Genomic DNA, 8,878 nt, shown 5'->3' on the forward strand with positions numbered 1-8,878 from the left:
GCGTGGTTAGTTTGACACGTACATGCAGAATGATTAATGAATGAATACATTTGCGGCAATAACTTTTTCAGCCGAAATAAGTGCCGTGATGGCGACGCTCCACTAGAGGGCGACATATAGACGCATCAAGACAAGGCGAAAGCAACATCTCCATATTTGGGCAAGTGACTATCATTGTCACATTTGAATGGAAGAAAGTTTCAATAAAACATGATGTTCACCAAAGCAACTATATATATATTTTTGTCATATTGTACTGGAAACTCACTTCCACACTCCCAATCACTTTAACTCCTAATTGGTCGACTCAGATTCATTGTTCAATTCCCTTTTCAGTGCAAACACGATGGTGACATGTGCGTCGACATGGCTGCCTCGGGCTAGCATGTGTGCAGACAGGTAGCATAATTAAGGTTAATGATAGCATGACATCAGTCGGAGAGAGTGCACGTTTTTGTGCATAATTGTGTGTATGCAGCGAGGAGTGTTCCTGGTGATAGCAACAAAGTAGCCTCAAATTACCCTCTTTCTTTCCCCTTGTCCACTTCCTTTACGAGCGTCACCTCCCACCGCCCTGAACACATTTGTTTCTAACGGAAAAAATGATTTGTGCTAATTGCGCCGACCCTGCTTTGACTTTATTTGTTTTGTTAAAACGAGAAGAAGGAGAAGGAGAGGAAAAAAAAGCTTATAAGGCTTTTAAAAAGTATTAAGTTTGATCTCCGTAGTGAGCTCATCTCCAGCCCTGTCACACACAACAACGGGAAAAGGAGAGTGGCGATAATGACGTTTCCAACCGAACCCCCCACCCCCTCACCCCCCCAAGTAAGAGCATCAACTTTTTTAGCAGCTAGTTAGTTGCTAAAATGATGCTAGCTTGCAACTCTGGCCATGTTTTCTATAAAAAAATGTGTTTAATTGATTAATTTAACATGTTTAATCAGATTAATCATAATTATTTAATTAATTAATCATGATTAATCACCACTGCAATGGGGTGATTCTTTAAACTATAGTGATTTGAAGCCACAATATATAAAATATTATTGTAATATAGGTAATATAATACTGCAAACACATTATGGAATATTTGCGTCATGTCTCTTGTGTATAAAACACAATCTAATGCCAATTTCAGCCCGCTAGCGCACGTGCAAAAGTGTGACGATGGAATAAATAGTACAAAATGGTGTTAAAAGGGAACTCCGCTTTTCACTACGTGAAACATAAATATTTCTTTCCCTTTTCTGTGCATTCTAGCACAAGAAAAGAGTTAATATAAGCTAGCTAGCAACAGGCGTCATGGGAAATACCTATTTTGATGCTAAAGATCTCACATTGAAAAAAAAATTGAATGAAAAAAAACACCAACAGTGTTCCATTTACATACCTGCCTTGTATATTAACCAAGCTCCAGCCAACTATTTTTTATATACGTAGCGGACTAACACAACGCATCGCTAATCAGAGTCATATTGACGGCAGCAAATTTTTAAATGGATATTTTGATCATTTTTTTAAAAATATTTTTTTCCCGAAAAAGTCTCAAGGGGAGTGGAAAACATTGTAAGGCGTTATTCTGTTCATTGATGTACACAATGCCGACTTTCCACTTGCCTGTGTGTGTGTCACCATGTGGAAACTCCACTTTCCTCCCGTCTGTCAAAATTAAGCTCAGTATTCCACCTCCAAGGGTGTGTGTGTGTGTGTGTGTGTGTGTGTCACTTGGAGGGCAGTGTAATGGTTTTGGGCACACACACACACTCATATATAAATACCCCCAAAGTATCAATAGTGTCACATGTTTGCGTGTGCATATGGGGTGCACGTGTGTGATTCTATATGTATGTATATATGGGGGGCAAATGGGTCAATGGGTTGGAGGGAAACTTTGCCTCATCTTCTCCTCACATTATCACGCAACCCACAGTGACACACGCATACGCTCACACAATGATCTTTAAGTGCCAAAGTGGACGCGGTAATGACAGAGATGCTGTGGTCGCCAAGGTAACGGCAAACAGCTGTGCAGCAGAGGAATACAAACATCAGTTACCCCCCCCCCCTCCACCCCCCGCCTCCCGCTGAGTCACAATTTTGTGTGTGTATGCACGCTAAGTGGGAGTCCCCACATTGTAAAAAAAAAAAAAATAACAATAATAAATAAGGAGGTCGTTCACTTTTATGCCGTCTGTACAACTTACTGTCACCACAATAATAAAGTGCGCGTGTGTGTCTAATTGGGGGTTTGGATGGTGATGAAGATGATGATGATGTCACAAATTCCACTTTTCCATTGACATAGCTAGATTGGGAATGTGTGGGACCATAAGGTGATAATTGTGTTTTCCTTTTAGGTGTGTGTGGTGGGATTTGTGCTGCCTTGTTTTTTCATTATTTTTATTTTATTTTACCATATTTTAAAATTTTTTATGATGATAAATTTTTTGTTGTATTTTTCATAAGTGTTTTTAAACTCTTTTTCACAAGTGTATACATTTTCCCATGTTTTAATAATATTTTTATTAAATAATTTTCTTGCCTTGCTTTTTATTCTATATTTATTGTATTTTATAACCAATGTATTATTATTATTATTATTATTATTATTATTATTATTATTATTATTATTATTATTATTATTATTATTATTATTATTATTATTATTATTATTATTATTATTATTATTATTATTATTATTAATAATAATAATGTTATTAATGTTATTAGGGCTGCCAAAGTTAATGCAATAATAAAGTGTGAATGGAAATTTCCTTCAAGGCCAGCGTGACAAGCGATGCAGATGCCCCCCCCTTTTCAATCAATACGTTCATTATATATTATTTATATGTATTAAAATATTGAGTAATAATAACTTTTATGTATCTACAGTTGTGATGCTGGTCATTCAAAATGACATGACATTTTGCATGTATGTTATTTGCGTGATAAAAATGCCAGCCATGAAGAACATGTGTCAAAATGAATAGGACTCTTGCTCACAGAAATCACGTGTGTGTGAGTGTGTGTGTGTGCGGTACTTGAGCCATGCTATCATGTCATTGCGTGACAACGGTGCCAATGCATTGATGGAAAAGCTATCTGGTTTTCCTCTGTGTCACATAGGACCCCCTTTCCAGCTATAAAGAGCGTGCAAAGGGGGTGTCCGCCATGCAGACATGCTAGCACGCCGCAGGAGACGCACCAGGAGACATTTAAGGACATTTTCATCATTTTGTTAGCAGCAAGTTGGAGAAAAAAAAAAGGGGGGCCTGCATGAAAAAAAAGAGGTGTAATTATAATTGTGGGTGTGTTCACAGCTATAAGTGGCCTTGCTGCTACCTGCTGCCTGAACACACACACACACGCACACACACATTCGAACACAAACATACACACACACACACACACCTGCACTGCACTCGGCTGGCTGGGCTCTGCAAGTTGTGTTCCACACTTCCCAGGTAAGACATATGCATGAGATTAACTTTATTATAATTCTAAAATATCAATAAATAGGATGGTAAAGCATTAATTTGCACAATTTCAATGTTTTCATTTGCTAGGCTGTAATGTTAAAAGTTCAGTAAATGTATCTATGATCAATTATAAAATGATACATACAGTATTTACATGCATGTATTATTTTTACAGATGTTTTTGTTCATCTAAAAATGATAAAATTACATTAATCAATCATGCTTTTTGCTTGTGAGAAAAAATATATAAATAAAATTAGATATAATACTAATACTAATACTAATACTCCACATAGATCAGTTCTGTTTTTATAATTGTTTTGGTTTATTTAAAACACATATATATGCGAAAATGTGATTGTTAATTATAGATAAGTTGTTTTTTTAAGTTTTATGTACTTTAAACTTGACTGAATGACTGAAATACTTTATGTTGGATTTGTTCACAAAATATGAATATTTGTTCACTTTGGCTGTCTTTTAAAATTACTTTTATAAACACACATTTTTTAAAATAAAAACACATTTATATGCTCATGCAGTATATACTAGTTTTCCTACAGATCTTCCTCCACAGAAATCATGTTTATATTATTGCAATACATATTTTATTATTAAATATATACTTTTTTCATGAAAATGATAATAAATTGGACTTTTTCAAGATACCAATAGAAGATGCTTGATATGATAAATAATGGCAATAATGGATTTGCGAGACTGTGCTGTAACAACAGCATGAACATGTTCTACTGAGTGTGGAACACGTCACTTTCCTCAGGCGTGGAAACCCCTCATTAAGGGGGAGAGTGGGGTATACCCCCTCTAAGACAGCCCCGACACATGCAGCCAGCTGGCACAGGGTTAATTATGCCACACACACACACACAGAATGTCAGCATATGAAATATGTTTCGATAGTCGGGTTGGAAGGAAAACGGATGTGGAAAAAAAAGGTGCCATTTTGAGAGGGCAAAGGTCAGAATGGCGGAGTTTACACACGTGTTGGGCATGTGTGTTCACTCTCCCCCTTTTCTTTGAAGATGTGGCAGTCGCTGTACTTGCTGGCGCTGCCAGTGATGTCACTTCTGCTGATCTTCTCTCCTGCCGGTCGGAGCTCCGAGGACCTCTCGCTCACCCCGGGGTGTCACCTCTATCGTGAGTTTTTCGGGCGATTTTCGGGGGTTGATGACATTGGTGTACATCATGAAGTGACCAATCAGTGATGCGGCCCGCTATTTCTCCACCATCTCACCCCACCAGCCTTCAACGTCAGCATCCGCAGTGACCGTCGAGGAACCTGCAGAGGAACCCACCTGGTGTACGCCTGCGTGGGTTACTGTGAGTCCAGCGCCTTCCCGTCTAGGTACTCGGTGCTGGTGGCCTCCAACTTCACCCACAACGTGACGTCCACATCGCGGTGCTGCACCATCAGCAAGGAGGCCAAGGTGAGGGGCGGGGCAAGGGTTGGGGCATCCAGGGGCCGGGGAGCGGGTCCTCCTCTCACCAACCGCTGGCTGAATCTGCAGGTCAAAGTTCGTTTGGAGTGCCCCGGAGGGCGTCACCACGATGAGCTGGAGATCCTGACGGCTAAGGCGTGTCGCTGCGACATGTGCCGCAAGTCACGGTAGTCAGAGACCACCAGTGGGACCAGAACCAAGGCCAGGATGTGCATCAGGAGCAGGACCACATGACCACATGACCACATGACCAAGAAGACAGTTCTCATGTCCAAGAGGGAAAAAAACACTAAAAAATTCATAGTCACTTTTAGGAACAATTCTGCAAAAGAAATAAAATAAGAAATAAAATGATTTATCAGTGATACAATACTTTAAAACACAAACAGGAGACTAAAGAATGTAAAATATATATATATTTATTTGTCTGTATTTGACTTTTTTGTACATAATATCTATTGGTCCAAGCAAAGAGTGCTTGAAATGTCTGTGGAATCAATTCTGAACTTATTGTGAAATATCTTTTTTCTATCATTTTTAACTGTTTTTTGTTTTGGATTAAAGTAACAACAGTAATTTGATTCCATTTTTGGCTGCAGACTTAAGAAAAAACATAAGAAAGAAAATATTTATTTATCTTGTTTTGTAATTAATATATTCTGGCAAAACCAAAGAGTGCTTGAAATGTTTGTGGATTTGATTTTTAATAAATATTTTTTAAATTAAATTTACTGTAAAATGGTGGACTTTTATGTTTAAAAGTTCCATGATGCTTATACACTATACGGTGGTGTGTACGTACGTCATGGGTTTGGACTTGTTGGTGTTTCGGATCATTGTCCTGCTGCAGAACACAAGTTGGTTTCAGGTCCTGAAACTGCATAACAGCCCCAGACCATCACACTGCCACCACCATATTTTACTATTTTCCCAAAGGTCTTGGGGATCATCAAGATGTTTTCTGGGAAAAATTGAGACGAGCCTCAATGTTGTTTTTGTTCAGCAGTGGTTTTCATCTTGGAACTCTGCCATGCAGGCCGTTTTTGCCCAGTGTCTTTATGGTGGAGTCATGAACACTGACTTTCACTGAGGCATGTGAGGCTTGTTGTGGGGTCTTTTGTGACCTCTTGGGGTAATTTTGGTTGGTCGGCCACTCCTGGGTAAGTTCATCATAGTTCCATTTTTTCTATGGCTCTCACTGTGGTTTGCTGGAGTCCCACAGCTTTAGAAATGGCTGTATAACTGATAGAAACTGATAGATCTCAATTAATCTAAGTTATGTTTTAACGGAGGGCGGGGGGTTGGGTGGGGGCAATCACTTTTTCACACAGGACTTTTTCTCATTTAATAAAACTGCATTTTGTGTTCAGTTGTTTTGTCGTTGACTAATATTGAAGTTTTTTGATGATCTGAAGCATTTAAGTGTGACAAACATGCAAAAACATTTAAGTAAATTAATGACCTGTTTGTGTTTCAAACACAAAACTGAAAACTACCATTTGCATTGCATTATTAGATAAATATTACCCTAGTTGGAATAAAACATGTATACATTTTTCTTTATATTGTTGTGTCACTAATACATATGCTTTTGATGAAATATTTGTTCCATTCCCGACTGGACTATTGAAGCAAAGTATCACCCACACACACGGATATTGTTGTTGTATAATTTTAATGACACATGTTTTGTTATTATGGACATAATGTCTTCAAAATGTCAGAGAGTCAGAAAGTCTCACACTCGGTATCCAGGGTGGTGCACACGGCGCAGTGACAGTGTATGGCCACTGGGTAGTGATAGAGAGGCGAGACACCTGCTTGGCAGCCTGGCAACCGTGCAGTGACGTAGCGTGTCAGAGCGTAAGTGCACACTCTGTGTTGCCGGTGGATGTAGGGAGGCTCCGGCACCGGCCTCTGTGCGGAAGAGGGAGGCGTTATTGTCCTAATTAAAGCCACTGTATGTAAGAAAAAAGAGCTTGCAATATTTAGGGTTTATGTGTGTACAAATGTGTTTATGTGTTCATGTGTTTTAGGGTTTATGTGTACACGTTACCTCCCAGGTGTGACAGCGACCCCAGCAGGCCTCGGTGGTGACTCGCAGCCCCCTGCAGCCTGGCTTCAGGGCCACGAAGGAGAACTCGCGCACCGCGCAGCCGCGGAAGCTGTGAAGTGCCGCCGTCGACGACGTCATGGTTGTTGTGGTCGACCAGGCAAGACGGTGGCCGAGCAGCAGGAGGACAAGCGAGGTGAGGGTCAGGTGCATGCTGGGAGACAAATTATTCAGACAACTGTTAAAATGTTTTTTTAAAAAATAAAACAAAACTAATAAAACCAACTAAAAAATAAAACTAACTAAACTAAAAAAAAACAAAAACAAGACAATTATGACGATTTGAATTGACAGGAAGGTGTAGCCTGAAAAGCCTTTTGCAGGGAAAAACACTGCCCTCTGGCGGCCAATGTTTCAACAGCAAAAATAACAGCCATAGGATAATTGCAAAGCTTGATAAATAAAATTTAATAAAGAAAAAAAAGAAATACACATATTTTAGTTGTTTGAAGAAACTAATACAAAATAAAATAATAAATGCATAGTTTAAGACAACATAGCTCACTTGTGCTTATCATTTACTAAAAATATGGAATTAAAAAAAAGAAGAAAAACATCTTACCTTTTTGTGTGTAAATGTTTCTGCTGGTGCGTCTCTGCTCATGCGACAAGCAAATGAAATGGAACCAAGTGTTTTTTTTTTCTTTTTAAAAGAAAGTCATTAGGGCGGACGGACACTCTGACATCATAGTAATTACCATTTAAATGCCACAGGAGAGAGAGAGACCCTGAGGCAGAACAATCATGGAGACTCCCTCCTTGGAAAATACTGATAGTTGTCTATATAGTGTGTTGTCTTTACCTCAACATGTGCTGCTACTATGTATATTTAAACAGACAGACAGAATGTTTAAAAAAAGCAGCAAACTTGCAAGCTCGGTATGTCTGCAGTCTGGAATTATTTCCACGTTTTGCCTTTGGATGGTAAATATGCAATCAGCAATGATTGTGTAGTGCTGATTATGAGTAAAGGGAAGTACAGCGTCGTCTTTCAATACTTGGGAGTTTAATATCACACCTTAAGCCTAGCCTAACCAGCCCTTCTCAGCCGTGCAAGATGGCAGATTAATTAAACCTGCAGATTTCCTATGGAGTTTTTATAAATTACATTGCAGTTCTTGTTTTATTTTGCACAAATGGTGTTTACTTGTGAAATGCATTTAGTGAGTCATGGTAAAAGAAGCATAATGTGTTCAATCACACAAGATGTCACGTGACATCAGTTAGAGGGAAGATCTCGGTATTGGAAATGAAGTCCTGGACAATATCGAACATTTCTAATATACTATAAAGTGGAATCTCAGTTAGCAGCCGCCTCGGTATTTCGGTTAGAGTCAACAATTTACGCCACAATTTTTGTGCATTGTCATTCTATGATATGCCATGCGTCTTGTTGTGAGCCCAAAATGTGTTCTCAATGCATTTGTCATTACAAAAACATCCGTCCCTGTTAGCATCCGAGCTAGCTGGCAACTTGCAACTGCAACTGGTGGACTCTCAAAAATGTTTTATAGTTTGACATGCATAAAACAATTGTAAATGCATATAAATTATGAATCAAAGGCACAATGAACATTTAAGGTGAATTTACCTTCATTGAAGACGTGGCTGTTCCCAAAGACACGATGTGGCAACGAGATCAACCACCACCACGTCTTCAATGAAGGTAAAAGTAACCTAATATGTTCATTTATTCTTTTCATGAAATGAAATCATGACGGAAATCAAGGTTCCGCTGTATTCAATAGTCCTTATTAAGTATTGAAGTGTGCTCACCCAAAAATGAATTTTGTCAATAAAGAGACATGAAGATGACACACAAAAAA

General features: G+C 38.8%; 2 protein-coding genes across 2 annotated transcripts; one reads left to right on the top strand and one right to left on the bottom strand.

Moving 5' to 3' along the window:
• Positions 1–4,522: 4,522 nt before the first annotated feature.
• gpha2 (glycoprotein hormone subunit alpha 2) lies at positions 4,523–5,110 on the top strand. Its single transcript, XM_058068495.2, has 3 exons — positions 4,523–4,637; positions 4,743–4,927; positions 5,009–5,110. The coding sequence occupies exons 1-3, from the start codon at positions 4,523–4,525 to the stop codon at positions 5,108–5,110; spliced, it is 402 nt and encodes a 133-aa protein (XP_057924478.1).
• A 1,557-nt stretch (positions 5,111–6,667) lies between these two features.
• gphb5 (glycoprotein hormone subunit beta 5) lies at positions 6,668–7,646 on the bottom strand. The gene is made up of 3 exons (XM_058068292.2): positions 7,615–7,646; positions 6,996–7,206; positions 6,668–6,856 (listed from the first exon to the last, which is right to left on the bottom strand). Exons 2-3 carry the CDS (start codon positions 7,203–7,205, stop codon positions 6,668–6,670), a joined length of 399 nt encoding a protein of 132 aa, XP_057924275.2. The 5' UTR covers position 7,206; positions 7,615–7,646.
• Positions 7,647–8,878: the final 1,232 nt, after the last annotated feature.

The sequence above is a fragment of the Doryrhamphus excisus genome, linkage group LG2, assembly GCF_037039965.1.
Source record: "Doryrhamphus excisus strain RoL-2023G ecotype Guam linkage group LG2, RoL_Dexc_Guam_v1.1, whole genome shotgun sequence".
NCBI lineage: Eukaryota > Metazoa > Chordata > Actinopteri > Syngnathiformes > Syngnathidae > Doryrhamphus > Doryrhamphus excisus.

Coding starts and splice junctions, on each gene's coding strand:
- gpha2 (XM_058068495.2), top strand. CDS start 4,523: ATGTGGCAGTCGCTGTACTTGCTGGCGCTGCCAGTGATGTCACTTCTG. Junction 4,638..4,742: donor CCCGGGGTGTCACCTCTATC/GTGAGTTTTTCG, acceptor TCACCCCACCAG/CCTTCAACGTCAGCATCCGC. Junction 4,928..5,008: donor CCATCAGCAAGGAGGCCAAG/GTGAGGGGCGGG, acceptor CTGAATCTGCAG/GTCAAAGTTCGTTTGGAGTG.
- gphb5 (XM_058068292.2), bottom strand. CDS start 7,205: ATGCACCTGACCCTCACCTCGCTTGTCCTCCTGCTGCTCGGCCACCGT. Junction 6,857..6,995: donor GTCGCTGTCACACCTGGGAG/GTAACGTGTACA, acceptor TCTTCCGCACAG/AGGCCGGTGCCGGAGCCTCC.